This window comes from Orcinus orca, chromosome 12 (genome assembly GCF_937001465.1).
Source record: "Orcinus orca chromosome 12, mOrcOrc1.1, whole genome shotgun sequence".
Lineage (NCBI taxonomy): Eukaryota > Metazoa > Chordata > Mammalia > Artiodactyla > Delphinidae > Orcinus > Orcinus orca.
This window is the reverse complement of record NC_064570.1, coordinates 14,480,740-14,497,521: the sequence shown is the minus strand read 5'-3', so window position 1 is coordinate 14,497,521 and position 16,782 is coordinate 14,480,740. Positions and strand designations below refer to the sequence as shown.

Below are 16,782 nucleotides of genomic sequence, written 5' to 3'. Positions count from 1 at the left end.
TTATAAAAGGTGTTTCAAATTGAAACACAGATTTAGGAGCCTGGAGGGGAAACGGGGGAAATGGTGTGTTACACCTACTTTCTCCTACTATGTTAGCAAAACGTCTCTGCATTTTCTAATGGTTTCTAGAGAGGTTAGTTAATGAGTGTTTTTACCTTCTGCTTGCTGGCAGGAAATTTAATTTTTATATGTGTGCATTACTAGTAAATTTATAGTAGAATAGAGTTTACTTTTGGGCTTTGACTTTTTCCTCTAGTGTATTTCCAATGATATCATCCATCTTTAAAAAAAAGAAGGTCACATCTCTTGTGTTGCATTAGAAGTGTTTGCAGAAAGTTCTCTGATGAGTATGCTTTTATAATTGGGAAAATTTGTAAAGTAGTTCATCGAAATGCACTTAACTTCAAGAAACCCTTAGACTTAACTGTATAAACTGGATTATAATAGGAACAAATGGAAACTTACAGCATATTTTTTTTTCACACACACTGTATTTTATTTTTACAAGAGATAAATAAACAGCATATTCTTATTTCAGAAGATTATACATACTTTTAAATAAATAATGGGGAGAGAGTGTTCCCAGAAGGAAAGGAATGTCAGGGTTGGATACTCTGAACAGTCTATCACATATGTCTGAATTTTTCTTTCTCTTGGGATATTTGCCTCAGTATTTAATGTGGGTTGTAATTTTTCCTTTATTTTTTAAAAATAAATTTATTTAGTTTTGGCTGCGTTGGGTCTTCGTTGCTGGGCACGGGCTTTCTCTCGTTGTGGCGAGCGGGGGCTACTCTTTGCAGGGCGCGGGCTTCTCATTGCAGTGGCTTTTCATGTGGTGGAGCACGGGCTCTAGCCACGCAGGTTTCAGTAGTTGTGGCACACAGGCTCAGTAGTTGTGGTGCACGGGCTTAGTTGCTCCGCGGCATGTGGGGTCTTCCCGGACCAGGGATCAAACCCATGTCCCCTGCATTGGTAGGCGGATTCTTAACCACTGCACCACCAGGGAAGTCCTCCTTTATTGTTTATAAAGTCTAAAGTTGGTCACAAATGTGTATTTCAAAGTGATTTTTTTTAATCACCGGGGGAGCTTTTCCCCCCAAATTTATTTATTTATGAAAAATTTTAAGATATGAAAAAGTTGAAAGAAAAGTGAATATTAGACATGTATATTTATCTAGATTGTATAATTAATGTTTTACCATAATTGCCTTCTCATATATCTCTTCAACTATCCATCCTCGTATCTGTTCATGAGTCCATCTTACTTCTGTTTTATGCATTTCAAAGTAAGCTGCAGGCATCAGTATGCTTCACCGCTAAACACTTCAGCATGCATGTTATTAACTAGAGTTCAGTGTTTGGTTCTCAAATTGATTTTTTTAAAAAAGGAAAGGAAAAATTTCCCTTTAAGAAGCATACTTGAAAGTAATCAAGTTGGTTTTTCTTCAAACCTTCTTTATCTAAAATGTTCAGTTTGGGGGGCTTCCCTGGTGGCGCAGTGGTTAAGAATCTGCCTGCCAGTGTGGGAGATGTAGGTTCGAACCTTAGTCCGGGAAGAGCCCACATGCCGTGGAGCAACTAAAGCCTGTGCACCACAACTACTCAGCCTGTGCTCTAGAGTTGGCAAGCCACAACTACTGAAGCCCGTGTGCCACAACTACTGAATCCCACACTCCTAGAGCCTGTGCTCCGCAACAAGAGAAGCCACTGCAATGAGAAGCCCGTGTACTGCAACGAAGAGTAGCCCCCACTCACCGCAACTAGAGAAAGGCCACGGGCAGCAACGAAGACCCAACGCAGCCAAAAATAAATAAATTAATAAATGAATTTTTAAAAAAAATGTTCAGTTTGGGGAGTTCCCTGGTTGCCTAGTGGTTAGGAGTCCGAGCTTTCACTGGCGTGGCCTGGGTTCAATCCCTGGTCGGGGAACTGAGATTCCGCAAGCCTTGTGGCGAGGCCAAAAAAATATATAAATGTTCAGTTCGGTTTTATTATTATTATTTTTTAATGCTACCTTAGATGCTGATATCAGTTAGAAAAAAATGAAAATTGGCTGAAACTCCCAAAACTCTTACAGAGACAGCTACGCACTGTCACCAAAGCCGAGGCCCCGCCCAGCCCTGTAAGTACGTGGGTAGCGTTAGAGCACCTCCTCAGTATCCTTCCTTCCTCTCTGCAGAAGAGGAGGTCCAGATGGTCACAGGTTTTATCTGTGATTATCCATAAATCTGGTAACGTTAGAAAAGAAAAAGGAAGGGGAAAAGGACTTTAGGTTGATTTCTAGCACAGTACAAGGCATGTTCAAACGGGGCTCTGCACGCGGGCTCTGGTCTTCACTTGGGTGGTACTTTGGACAGCTTTTCAGTGAACTTTCTAGGCTTCACTTTCAAAATGAAACCCAATAAATAGTAAAATGGAAATTTGTAGACATAGGTTTGTAATATTTCACATAAAGTATAAAATTATTTTCTTGGAGGAATTTATGGACTTGGATATGCACATGGTTTCTGTATTTCCACATTGTTCTGTATTTCTGTATTTCAAATACTTATTGCCACGTTCTAAGCACTGGTATTGGAACTGGTTATAATTATTAAGCTTCATTTTGTGCAGCAGGCATTAAGTATGTTGTTCCAACATTATTGGGACCTTTTTGTGCGTCAGTTTTAATTGACCTTTTTGTTTATTACAGAAAGCAATACTAAATAGAAAATGAAAAAATTCAGATAAGCAAAACTAAACTATATCACATTCCCATCCTCCGGAAGTCGTATGTGAGAGGTGTGTGTGTGTGTGTGTGAGAGAGAGAGAGAGAGAGACAGTGATGCTCTGCATTTTCAAGGCTGAACGGCTGTTTGCTGGGGCCGAGAGAGAGAGTTTTTAAACCAAAATGAGGTCATAGTACATACACTGTTTGGTAACCTGCTTTTCTTCAGTCAAAATTTCTACCCTTTCATTTTGGTAAGAATTCATCTCCTCTAATCTGACATCGAGTATCCCAAGTAGACCCAAAAATGTCATTAAGCTGGCTTGCCCTAACAAATATCCAACCCAGGACCATGCCTGGTGTCTCTGGTTGTTACGTTTCTTAAATTTTCAAATTTAGCACAGAATCCCACCCTTTATTAAATAACATTGACTTGCTTCTTTAACCCCCAAGTTTTAAAATTCAAACCTAAATTATAAAACAGAAACTAACACACCATTGTAAAGCAATTATACTGCAATAAACATGTTAAAAAAAAAAACAAAAAAAATTCAAACCTGGGCTTCCCTGGTGGCGCAGTGGTTGAGAGTCCGCCTGCTGATGCAGGGGACACGGGTTCGTGCCCCGGTCCGGGAAGATCCCACATGCTGCGGAGCGGCTGGGCCCGTGAGCCATGGCTGCTGAGCCTGCGCGTCCGGAGCCTGTGCTCCGCAACGGGAGGGGCCACAACAGTGAGAGGCCCGCGTACCGCAAAAAAAAAACAACAAAAAAATTCAAACCTAAAGAAAAATACAGTGAACACCCATAAACACTTGACTTTATTCACCATTCACTGATACTTTACCACATTTTCTTTCTCCTCTAGCCGTACCCCGTCATTCTCTCCCCTTAAACTTTTTGATAGTTACTTGCAGGCAATCCATTTGTATTTATGTTTGATTTTTGTCCTTTGCGACATTTATATTTCAGGCCAGGCTTCCATGTGGGCTGTTGTCTGACTGTTTCCACACGATTCAATTCTGTTAAACATTTTTTTTTTTTTTTTTTTTTTTTTTTTTTTTGCGGTACGCGGGCCTCTCACTGCCGTGGCCTCTCCCGTTGCGGAGCACAGCCTCCGGACGCGCAGGCTCAGCGGCCATGGCTCACGGGCCCAGCCGCTCCGTGGCATGTGGGATCTTCCCGGACCGGGGCACGAACCCGTGTCCCCTGCACTGGCAGGCGGACTCTCAACCACTGCGCCACCAGGGGAAGCCCTGTTAAACATTTTTGTCAGGAGTACTGTGTAGCTGACTTATTGGCCTTCTCAGTGCCTCACATCACGAAGCATGATGACAGTTTTGTCCCATTATTGGAGATGTTAATTCTGATCGCTTGGTTAAGGTGGTGCCTGGCAGGTTTCTGCATTATAAAGGAAGTTGTTGCTTTTGAAACGAAGTAATCTGTGTGTTGATACTCTAAAACTGTAAGTGTGCTGGAAACCTTTCACCCTAAAGTTTTAGCATCTCTTGATTCTTGACTGAATGAGTTATTAGAATGGTGTTATTAGTAAACGTGGTTTTTCTAAGTCTACTGATGAACAGCCAACTAGGCTTTACCAAATAAGGCAACCGCTTAAGCTACAGCCAATTTCCTTGCTTTGCTTCCAAGTCTCATCTATTAAAAACTTTCCCCCTAATTCCTGTCTTTTTAAAATTTGTTTCTGAATAGCTGATTTTAATAGTGATATGACTAGTTCCAAATGCCTTCAGTCAGGCCCACATTCAAAAGAGTAACCTCATTGGCCATGAAACAGTGTTGCATTTATTTTATATAATGAGAAATTATTTTTATTTTTCTAAGCAATTGAAAAAGTTCAGTTCAGTTGACCCTACAGTTGAAGCGAATTAAAACATGGCTTTCTCCTCTCCAAATTAACTGCAAGCGAAAATCCACTTATATTATTTCCTTTAAGTTAATTGTTTGATGAATGATACAAATACGTGTTTAGAGACAGTGATGCTCTGCGTTTTCAAGGCTGAACGGCTGTTTGCTGTGGCCTAGGAAGAGCCTGGACAACTGTCTATAAAAGAACCGTTTTTCTTAACTCTCGTCCTTAATAAATATGAATCTTGATGTGGTAGAATTCTAAATTCTAAAGAAATAGCCCTACGGATCAAAGTGCAAGTTATATCTAAATTTATTGATTGGCGTTTTTTCATAAGGAAGTATCCCCTACTCCTCACTTAAATTTTTGGTATCACTCTTTTATAATTGAAGTATAGTCGATTTACAATGTTGTATTTGTAGTGTCACTCTTGGTTCATAGATTCCATTTTTAGTCAATGTATTATAACCTATCATTGTTATTTTTTTATGCTTCAAAGTTTGGCCAGCAGGAGCCCTTTCAAGCTGGCTCCTGTGTCCTTTGGATATGCCCCCCCCCAAGCTTTTGAGCACCCCCTTTTGTTGCAATAAAATGTTCCTTGTACTTTCCCTGACCTAGCCCAGAATTTCCCCAAGGAGCTCTGGTCACCTTTGGGGACTTGGTGAAGTGGCCAGGTAGTTATCACATAGAATGCCCCTCCTTTAAATTTGTCTAGGTACTTATTTAGCTTAGTTTCTCTAACCCTATATTTCTTATAAAGTGGAAGTTATCTTTAAAGCTCGATGGATTCTAGATCCTAGGTGTGATGTGTGATTCCATTTTGCATATGCCGTCTGGTTGACCTACCCTTAGTGATGTTGTGGCCACTTACCTATAACTAATTTTTTGCCTAATCTATTGAGATTTACAGATACTGGTAAGACCGTTACCCGATCTTGGAACTGCCTGATGTTAAAGAAAGTATTCATTGGCCGTGTTTTTTAAATATTTGATTTTCTTGAATTGTAATCATTTTCAACCTTTTTCTTCCCCACCCCCACCCCCTCTTTTTTTTTTTTTTTCTGTTAATAGTTGGACAGAGAGAGTCTGAAGATGTGACTGAAAGGGAATCAGACAAAGACATGGCTGCTAACTCAGCGGCGGTTCAAGACATCACGAAGGAGGGGCAGGAGGAAATGCCTGAGATGATGGAACAGATCCCTGCCCCAGAAAGCAGTGTAGACGAGCTGATGCAACCCGCTGAGCCCCAGGCTAACGACGTAGGATTTAAGAAGGTGTTTAAGTTTGTCGGCTTCAAATTCACTGTGAGAAAGGATAAGACAGAGAAGTCTGACACTGTGCAGCTTCTCACCGTCAAAAAGGATGAAGGCGGAGGGCCAGGGGGGTCCGACGAGGCTGGTGACCGCCTGGAGCCCAGCCGGGAGACAGGGGACGTGACACCCACAGACACTGAACTCAAACAGTCCACAGAGAAGCCCGAAGAGACGCCCAGACACGAGCTGAGCCGCCCAGAAGTCTCCCTTCAGGCGGAGTCCGGTCCACCAGCCGAGGAAGGCAAAGATGAAGGAGAAGAAAAACAAGAGAAAGAACCCGCCAGATCTCCAGATTCTCCGACTAGTCCGGTGGCCAGTGAAACCGCATCGCCCTTCAAAAAATTCTTCACTCAAGGTTGGGCCGGCTGGCGAAAAAAGACCAGTTTCAGGAAGCCTCGGGAGGATGAGCTGGAGGCTTCAGAGAAGAAAAAGGAACAAGAGGCAGAAAAGGCAGACACAGAAGAAAACGAGAAGACGGAAGATCTCTCCGAGCAGCCGTCCTCACAGGAGGCCCGCGAGAGCACCCAGGATGCCAGGCTGTCGGCCGAGTATGAAAAGGTGGAGCTGCCCCCCGAAGACCAAGGGCAAGCACCTCCCGAAGAGAAACCCGCCCCGTTAGCAACAGAAGTGTTCGATGAAAAAGTAGAGATTGTCGCGGAGGTCCACGTCAGCACTGCAGAGAAGGGCACGGAGGCACAGAAAGCCGAGGTAGAAGAGGCAGTAGAGCCCTCGCCACCTGAGCGATCTCTTGAAACGGACGCCGACCTTCCGGATGCCGAGGCCCCGGAGGCGCTGCTGAAGATGCAGGAAGAGGCGGGCGCCCCCAGCGGGGACCACGCCCAGCCGGCCGAGCTCTGCGCAGCCGCGAAAGCACCTCCCACGCCCCCTGAGGGCGTCGCGGGGGAGGTGGAAGTGCCGTCCTCGCAGGAGAGAACTAAGGTGCAGGGAAGCCCTTTAAAGAAACTGTTCACTAGCAGCGGCTTAAAAAAGCTCTCTGGAAAGAAACAGAAAGGGAAAAGAGGAGGAGATGAGGAGTCCGGGGAGCAGCATCCAGCCTCAGCGGATTCTCCCGACAGCCCAGACGAACCCAAGGGTGAGAGCTCGGCCTCGTCCCCCGAAGAGCCCGAGGAGATCACGTGCCTGGAGAAAGGCGTGGCCGAGGCCCCCCAGGACGGGGAGACGGAGGAAGGGACCACTTCCGACGGAGAGAAGAAGAGGGAAGGTGTTACCCCCTGGGCATCTTTCAAAAAGATGGTGACACCCAAGAAACGCGTGAGAAGGCTCTCTGAAAGTGACAAGGAGGACGAAGTGGACAAGGTTAAGAGCGCCACTCTGTCCTCCACGGAGAGCACCACCTCTGAAATGCAGGAGGAGGGGAAAGGAAACGGAGAGGAGCAGAAGCCAGAAGAGCCAAAGCGCAAGGTTGACACCTCCGTGTCCTGGGAAGCTCTGATTTGTGTGGGGTCATCCAAGAAAAGAGCAAGGAAAGCATCCTCTTCTGACGACGAAGGGGGACCAAAACCCCCGGGAGGAGACAGCCAAAAACCAGAGGAAGCAGGGAGAGACAGGGAGTCCGGCCCAGACGCGCCCCCTGCCGGCTCCCAAGACCACGACCAGCCCCCAGGAAGTTCCTCACCCGAGCAGGCCGGCAGCCCCTCCGAAGGGGAGGGGGTCTCCACCTGGGAGTCATTTAAAAGATTAGTCACCTCGAGAAAAAAACCGAAGTCAAAACTGGAAGAGAAAAATGAAGACTTGGTAGCTGGGTCCAGCCTAGAATATTCAGCCTCAGATGCTGAGCTGGGCAAAGAAGAGTCTTGGGTTTCAATCAGGAAGTTTATTCCTGGGCGAAGGAAGAAAAGGCTGGATGGGAAACAAGAACAAGCGGCGATGGAAGATACGGGGCCGACGGAGGCCAACGAGGACGATTCGGACGTCCCAGCCGTGGTGCCTCTGTCCGAGTACGATGCGGTGGAAAGGGAGAAAACAGAAGCACAGCAGGCTCCGAAGAGCGAGGAGGGCCCTGAGCAGAAGGTGGCTGTCGACGTGTCGGAGGAGCTCAGTAAGAGTCTGGTTCACACCGTGACTGTGGCTGTCATGGACGGGACAAGGGCCGTTACTAGCATTGAAGAAAGGGCACCTTCCTGGATCTCTGCTTCGGTGACAGAACCTCTTGAACAAGCAGAAGACGAAGACAAGCCACCATCTGGGGAGGTGTTTGAAAAAGAAGTCGTTGCAGAGGAAATCCCCGTCGATACCAAAACGCTGCCAGAGAGCCAGGAGGCCGCTGATGACATAGTCGCCAGCAAGGTGGAATTGACCCCTGAAGCTCTGACGGCCGCAGAAACCACAGAGGCGTTGTGTGCTGAAGAAGCCACAGAAGCCTCTGGTGCTGAAGAGACCACCGACATGGTTTCGGCTGTTTCCCAGTTAACCGACTTTCCAGATACCACCGAGGAAGCAACACCGGTTCAGGAGGTGGAGGGCAGCATGCCCGACATGGAAGCCCAGGCGAAGAGGACCCGAGAGGTGCTGCAGGCCGTTGCAGAAAAAGTTAAACAGGAATCACAGCTGCCTGACGCCAGAGGGCTAGACGACACCATCCAGACAACCCAGAAAGGACAAGCGAAAATACTGGAGCAGGTGGAGGAAGCAGAAGAGGATTCTCACGCACTCGATCAGAAGGAAGCAATGGATGGAGCACCCAGAGTACGTGTACAAGAAACGAAAACTGAGACTTTGACACAGGGGACGGCGATGGTACAGGCCACCCCGGAAAGCTTGGAAGAAATTCCTCCAGGCACAGAGAGTGCAGAGGCCAGGGAGCTTACAAGCACTTGTCCAGCTGAAACCGTGGCTGCGGTAAAACCAGAGACTGTCCCAGAACAGGCTGTTGCTCCTGACTCAGCTGAAACCCTCACAGACAGTGAGACCAATGGAAGCACCCCAGTAGCAGATTTTGAAGCTACAAATGTAAGCCAGCAGACCACGATCATGGAAATCGATGAAGATGGTGAGGTTCCATCCGGTACCCAATACCAGGTCACAGAAGGTGAGGCACTTCCTGAACTGAAAGAGATGCCTCCAGAACCTTCCAATTTTCAATCCCAGGAAGAAAAGCGTTCAAAAATGGAAGAGGTTCTAGAACATACAGATAAAGAGGTAACAGTGGAAACTGTACCCATCCTTTCAAAGACTGAGGTGATTCAAGAGGCTGGCCGATGTGCTGATGAGGAAGCCAAAGAGGAACCATCTGTCGAAGGACTTGTGGTGTCCGCTGACACAGAAACAACCGAGAAAAAGATAACTGAAGTTGCCCTTGAGGATGAAGTTACGAAAAAAGCTGAGTTTCAAAAGAATGATGATCTCGAACTCCAGAGACCTGCTAAGTCTCTTCCAACCCCAGTGGAGAGAGAGAGGGTAGTTCAAGTGGAAAGGGACAAAACGGAATTAGAGCCAACTCAAGTAAATGAAGAGAAACTTGAGTGCAAACTAGCTGTTACCACATGTGAAGAGCTCAGTAAGCAACTGGTTCAGGCAGTGAATGTAACCATCATAGACGGGGAAAAGGAAGTCATCAGTTTTGAAGGAAGTTCTCTGCCCGTTCACGAGGAAGAGGCATGCACAGAAATTCAAGTTCAGAGCTCTGAGGCACCATTAGCTCTAACAGCTGCAGCAGTGGGGGAGAAGGTCTTAGGAGAAGCTATCAAGATTTTAGAAACAGCGGAAACTTTGGAATCTGCAGAGGCACGTTTAGTACCGGAAGAAAAGTCCTCAGAAAAAGACGAAGGCTCTCCTGCTCAGCCAGGGGAAGACACGGTGCCCACAGGGACTGAGTCTCAGGCCAAATCAATCCCGGTAATAGTATCTGTTACGCCTGAAAAAGGCATCAGCGCAGACCTGGAAGGAGATAAAACCACATCACAGAAATGGGAGTCAGATGGAGACGGTGAGCAGGCTGGTTGTCAGGAAGGCGGAGTAAGCAAAACAAGAGAGGAAGATTTAAAGGCTGAAGATGAGATTTTGAAACTTGAGACAGAGAGCTGCAAGCTTGTACAAAACGTAATTCAGACAGTTGTTGACCAGTTGGGGAGTACAGAAGAAACGGCCTCTGCTTTCCAGACCCAGGCTCAACTGACGGAAGCCGACAGCCAGGAAGCTGGGCAGAAAATCGAGAAAGAAGAAAGCAAACTTCAGCCCTGCACGTTGGATGAAACACAAACCATCGAAGCCAAAGAGGAGTCCCCGCTAAGTGCCGGGGAACACACACATCCAGATGTTTCTGGAGATGTGAATGAAGCTTTAGAGAAGATGGCGGCCACTAGGGTAGAAAGTTCCCCGGTAGATGGCCAGCAGCTTGAAGAGGTAGCTTCCCCATCCAAGGAGAAGAGAGAAGCCCCTGAAATAAAGTCTGTGCCAGAAGACGACGGTGGTGCCGGGTTTGGAGAAAGAACAGAGAAGTCACCGTTTGAATCCCGAGAAGATGAAAAAGGTGATGCTGCTGTTGATCCCGGGAACCATACCTCAGCCCCGGAAGATGCTGAGGCATCAGGAGGCTCGACCAAAGAGTCTTCAGATACAATTGGACCCAAACTGAAAGAGAAGGGAGATGGCCAGAAAGTCGAATTTCAGGAAGAAAAAGTGCAGAGCGAGTCAGAAAAAGAGATCAAAACACAAACACAGGAGGAGACACAGGACCAAGAGAGAGCACCGGCAAAACCCGAGCCCACAGAATCCTAAAATGTCACGTAAGTAACTTCCTTTCCTTTGAAAGTAATTTTGCCCTCTTTTCTGTCATCTGGTGGCAGATTTGTTATGAGGGAAGCAGGAATTCAAATAATTAGGATTTTATGCAGAACCTACATCTGGGGAAATAACCATCAACCAGACTAGGAGATCCAGGTTAGTTTCCCTTTTTAAAATTTTATTTATTTATTTATTTATTTATTGGCTTCATTGGGTTTCGTTGCTGCACGTGGGATTTCCCTAGTTGCGGCGAACGGGGCTACTCTTCGTCGTGGTGCGCGGGCTTCTCTTGTTGCGGAGCACAGGCTCTAGGCGTGTGGGCTTCACGCGGGCTCAGTAGTTGCGGCTCGCAGGCTCCAGAGCGCAGGCTCAGTAGTCGTGGTGCACGGGCTTAGTTGCTCCGTGGCATGTGGGATCTTCCTGGACCAGGGCTCGAACCCATGTCCGCTGCATTGGCAGGCAGATTCTTAACCACTGCACCACCAGGGAAGCCCCCAGGGTTAGTTTCCTTTTTCTCATTGACATGCTCTTCAGTCTTACTGGTGTCCTGAAAGTAATGACTTCGTTTTACCCCCAGTGTGACTGTGTATGTGTTTGGCTCAAAGACATAAGAAATACGTTGTGCTCACAGCTACTTTGTTGCATTTTTTTTAATAACTAGAAGTCCAAAGTAGGTTTATAAGGTTGTGCTTGAAATTTATAGTTTATAGCTCTCTGGGAAAAAATTGGATTTCTTCCAGCAGTAGTAAGAAGCATTTAAAAAAATTTCCAGTGCATGTGAGATCCTGCCTACTGGTGTTCAAGTAGCAAAGGATGCTGTATTATGGACCTTCACCATCTTTCTTTCTCACACAGTTAAACCGTGGTTCTCACTAGGGCTCCCATTGGCTGCAACTCACTTTCACAGCTCTTCTGTTGTTGAATAAATGAGGGAGGTGAAGGATATGTTATTTACTTTTGATTCTGGCTTCCTCCTACAGTTACTGTTGTGTATTTGCAAGACCAGAATGTGAAGACGAGTGGGAGAAGAAAACGAATGCTGCTGACGAGACCAATCTTACAGAACTTTGGGAACGGAAGAACAGACACATCAACTGCTCTCATTTCTAGAGAACCCCTGACAATCCTGAGGCTTCATCGGGAGCTGTAGCCAGATAACATTTCTTCCTTTCAAGACCACCCTGATATTTTCCCTCGGTACCATATAATGTTTCTGATTCAAGGTCCGTAATTCTTAGCCCGGAACTGGAGTTGGCAATACCTAGTTCTGCTTCTCAAACTGGAGTATCATTCTTTATGTATTTATATGTATGTTTTAAGTAATTCTCCTGTATCTATTGTATATTTTTTTTCTTAATGTTTAAGGAAATTACAGTATAGTGCATTCCTTCTGTATCACACAATATACGACGGGGCATGCAACCACGGTGAAGTCTCAGGAAGCTGTCTGCCTCAGTTACAACCTTTGAAAACAGAGCTTCCTAGAAATAACATTCCTGATCAGAAGCTACACTTCTTGTTTTAAAATTCACTAAGGATTAGGTCCTTTCAGAGTGTTTAGTATCACTCTGAAATTGGTCACTTTCCTATTATGCACAGTGCACTAAAAATAGAAAGTGCTTTTTGGAGGGAAACATACAGAATGTTCCATTGTTACTGGGAAATTTTTCTTTCTATCCCCCAGTGGAGGTTGGAAGGAAGTTTTCTTCAGTAGCAGATTAATTTAAAGTCTTCTCCGCTAATTGTTATACGGTTGTTACGGACAGATGAGTGTGCTTAATTTTGAGGCAAAGTAGTGAAATGTTTTTCATGTTATCAAGAAAAAAAACGACTGGTTTTGAGTCTACCTTCTATGCTGGACCACATCCACACACAGCACGAAATAAGTCAGGTTCTTTACAGATGGTATTTTGATAGATGCTGGATTGTGTCTGTGCCATACTTGTGCCCACTCTTTTAAGAACAATGTAGCATTGTCATTTGGATAAATTGTGATTTGACAACTGATTTCAATAAAACATTTGCTTCACTTAGATTTGTTGGATTTATTAGATAATAGGAAGCCTGGGACATATGTTTACTACATTCTAAAAGCAGAGAAGCTAGAAGTTTCTAACGTAGTCACTACACGATGTCACCACTTTACACCAGTTTGAGTTGGGGATCAGAGGAAGTCAAAGGCAGAGGGGGATCCGCTGAAATAAACCAGGAGCGTTTTAGATTGACGGTACTGAAACAATGCTACCATCTGGTGGTGCCTTCCTGAAAAAGTCAGTTTTCTTTGTTAATATCTGTTCATGACAAATGTCTCTAGAATGACATTTTAAGAAGGCTTAGTGGTAAAAATGCCTTACCTAACAGGTGATCTTGGAAAAAAGTTTTTAAGTGTCAAAATGATTTCTGATTCACGTTAACACCTAAAGGATTCTGTCAGACAGGTGCCACACAAAGGACAGTCCCCCATCTACCTGAAAGTCCCACTTTTTCATGGGTAGCACTGGCCTGGTGTGCACACTTCTTAAATTGTACTCACACTCAGTACTCCAGTTTGAGAACTTAAATTTCAACTGCCAATTAAATTATTTTGAAGTATAACATTCTAGCAAAACTAGAACAGTCTTTTAGCAGAAAGACAGTGCTGTCAAAACTGGAAATCGTTTCTCATAAACCAACAAACCTGACTACGATAAAAAGTTGGCCATTATTAGAAAGACCCCCTCATGGTAAGAGCATATGGTAGTTGGAAAACATTTAGTATCTTGTAGTTGGAAAACATTTAGTATCTTTTTGGGAGTTTTTCACACATATAATAGCCACTTACTTGTGCTTAATTACTCAACTTTAAAATCCCCAAATTAAAAAAAACACCCTCTGATCTAAAGATATTTCTTTCGCCAACTTGATACTTTAAAAAAATCCGAATGCTGGTGTCAATTTTTGAAGATCAACTGAAATTTGGAGATGGTAGCAGTTTTTAAGGAGTTCATTACACTTCTAAATATCAACTAACTTCCTTTCTACGGCAGGAAGAAACTTCGTGCTATTTTGAACAGATTGAAGATTTGTGTAGTTTGTGGTAATCATTTTTGGGGGGTTTAAATTCCATCCTGCCACTTCATCCCATTTGTATTTGGTCTTGTCTCAATACACGTGGCCAGGTCATTCTGGCCATCACGATTGGTCTTCCAGTAGTGGTTGCTTCATGATCGTGCCCTTGATGTGCCCTGGATTACTTCCGTACAAGCTCTGGACCTATGTCCATTAAGCATCATTGTTTTATTAACAGGAGGAATGCTATTAACAGTAGCATGAAATACAATTCTGTATTATAACTGTAAAGCTGCTGTTAATTTGTGAAGTACATAATAATCAAATGCAAACTGCAGAAGTTGGAGCAAGTGCCTAAACTTTGCTATTTTTGGCATTACTGTGGAGACATGTTCAATAGAAAGCAATGCAAGACTTGTAAACTCTCGCCATTTCTTGTAATCGAAGAATATAAAATGTTCCCCCTCAGGTTCTTTTGCTAATGGTACACCCGAGTTGCCTCTCTCTGTCACACAGATACTTTTTTCCGGTATTTTCCTTTGATGTTTGGAACTACAGGTAGTGAAGGGCTGGAAATTTTAGCTTTTCAGTGTAAGCTTCAAGCTTAGCAGTTTCCTTTTTAATCTGAGACAGTGTTTGATTCCTAGTTCTGTTTGGGGGGTAAATTTTCATTTATCTAAATAAAGTGCAACCTAATTAAATGCCATGGATTTTCTTTCTATAATTGCACCATAATTCAGTTTTGATTGCTCTTAACTGTTACGAGATTCATCACACATTTCACTTCTACTTTTAACTACTTAATCATCCTTTGAGACACTGGCCACAAAGCTTCGTGGGAGTTTGGAATGTATCTGGGATTCTGAGTGCACAGAAGTCTCTATCAGTGATTCTTCACCTTTTTGGGCCAGGGCCCCTTTAATTAGACTCTCATTAAAGCTCTGGCTCACCTCCAACTCCCTAAAATGAACACAGTTTCAGGTCGTTTTTGGATAGCCACACTCTGAAATCCCAACGGTAACCAGAACCAGAGTTAGAAACCCCTCATCCAACTGCAAGAAAGGAAATGGACACAGTCCAAGGATTCCCAGGAAGAAGTTGGCACCTGAACGTGACCAATGTCACATGACTTCATTTGTAATGTGATGCTGGAAATGAATCTGATGGATAGCCTGGCACAATTTTTGTGCAAATGCAAGTTTTCTCCTCACCACCAAACTCCTTACCATCTCTTACAATTAGGAAAATGACCTGGCTCTCCTTTTATAAATAAGGAAGTTGAGATATAGATCACCGGCCCTTATGTGATAGCACAGGTTTTAGCTAAGGTGACCAGGACGTGGGGGTGGCATGGTGGTGAAGATAAAGATAATCATGACTTTTTTTTTTTTTTAGGGCTGTCACAGCTTAGAAATCAACCCCCTTTTTTGATATTTAAATATAACAGGCCATCTGTACAGTATCCTACACTTAGGACTGAGGTAATCTCATGACTTTGCGTATTCTCCCATTTCTTGTTGACATGAAAAATTTTAACACAAGAGAAGTATAACATGTAACTTAAGAGAAGCTTCCTTATAGATAGTACTCATATTTGGAGATCAGAGGTAGAGTAACATTTCATAAATGATGAAATTAGGACCCAAGGTGTTATTTTCCCACAACAGGATATTGAGTGCTAAGTCCTAGCTCTAACTCACCCCTGCGCGTTTTCTTGTTTGTTCTAATAATCCCAAATAACTTGGTATAATTGTGAGCACAACGACAATCCTTTAAATTAGGCCAATTTAAAAACCACATTGTGGGGCTTCCCTGGTGGCGCAGTGGTTGAGAGTCCGCCTGCCGATGCAGGGGACGCAGGTTCGTGCCCTGGGCCGGGAAGATCCCACATGCCACGGAGCGGCTGGGCCCGTGAGCCATGGCCGCTGAGCCTGCGCGTCCGGAGCCTGTGCTCCGCAAACGGAGAGGCCACAGCAGTGAGAGGCCCGTGTACCCAATCCTCCGAAAAAAACAACAAAAAAACCCCACATTGTGCTTGATGCTACTTAACCACTGTCAGCCTCAGGAGCTCACCTGATTCCTGGAAAAGCAGGTGGGGTTGCCTCTAGGACTTGAGACCTGGATACAATTAGGGTTCTTTGTAAAGGCCTTTTGGAAAGGGTACTTACAGTGTTGGCCAGCGGGCCATTTTAAGGAGTGGGATTTATCCTAAGATATCATTACTTTAGCAGAGAAATGATGCTATCCTTCTGCCATTCCCAAGGCAGTGTTAGCGGTTGTGATTCTGCCCCACTCCCCCGTAGAGTTTTTGCTTATCGCAATGGCTAGGGTATTACTGAATTTTAATGAGTTGGGACCAAACGCTTGTGACGCTGCAAGGTCCAGAACAGCCCTTCTTAAAAAGAGAGTTTCTACCTAAAATGCCAAGCATTCTAGAGAATTGCTTCTAGAGGATGAAAGACCAGAGGTTGGGAGGAGACTAGCTAACATGTTACTATGATAACCTAGCAAGAGCTGAAAATGGCCTCTATTAAAGTAGCGACACTTTGGCTGGAGGGCTGTGAGGGGGTCGACAGATGTTAGGAGGTGGCCTCAGGGCAGGATACCTGATTATTTGTCATAGGAACAGCTTGGCCTGAAGAATGAAGTTTCCGGGGAATTGCCTGGTGGTCCAGTGGTTAAGACTCGGCGCTTTCACTGCAGGAGCCTGGGTTCAATCCCTGGTTGGGGAACTAAGATCCTGCAAGCCACGAGGTGCAGCCAAAAACCCCAAATAAAAAACCAACCCCCACCCCTCGCCCCAACACACACACCGCCGCCCCCCAAGCAATAAAATGACAAACTTTTTTTTTTTTTTAAATGAAGTTTCTATGTTGACGGTCTGGATATGGGGCCATGTACCGACATGGGTAGAGGTAGGTGATGATATTTGTTTGGGTAATGTTCAATTGGAGAGGCCCGTGAGATCCCCAAGGGAAAATGCAGGACCAGTAGCTGGCTATATGGGTCTCATAAACAGAAAAGGGTTCAGGACAGAGACATCAATGGCTCTTCTGTCCTCTCTACGTCCTTGGAGACGCAGAGGGGGAGATAACCTACACAGATCC

At 44.8% G+C, this 16,782-nt stretch overlaps 1 protein-coding gene across 2 annotated transcripts in view; it reads left to right on the top strand.

Annotated features, from left to right (window-relative positions):
* AKAP12 (A-kinase anchoring protein 12) overlaps positions 1-13,519 on the top strand; it is a 104,728-nt gene extending 91,209 nt beyond the window's left edge. For both annotated transcript variants that reach the window (XM_033404895.2, XM_033404901.2), the window contains 2 exons: positions 5,643-10,629; positions 11,608-13,519. In XM_033404895.2, the coding sequence (XP_033260786.1) occupies positions 5,643-10,621 (4,979 nt within the window). In that variant the 3' untranslated portion in view covers positions 10,622-10,629; positions 11,608-13,519. The remainder of the gene's footprint in view (positions 1-5,642; positions 10,630-11,607) is intronic.
* Positions 13,520-16,782: the final 3,263 nt, after the last annotated feature.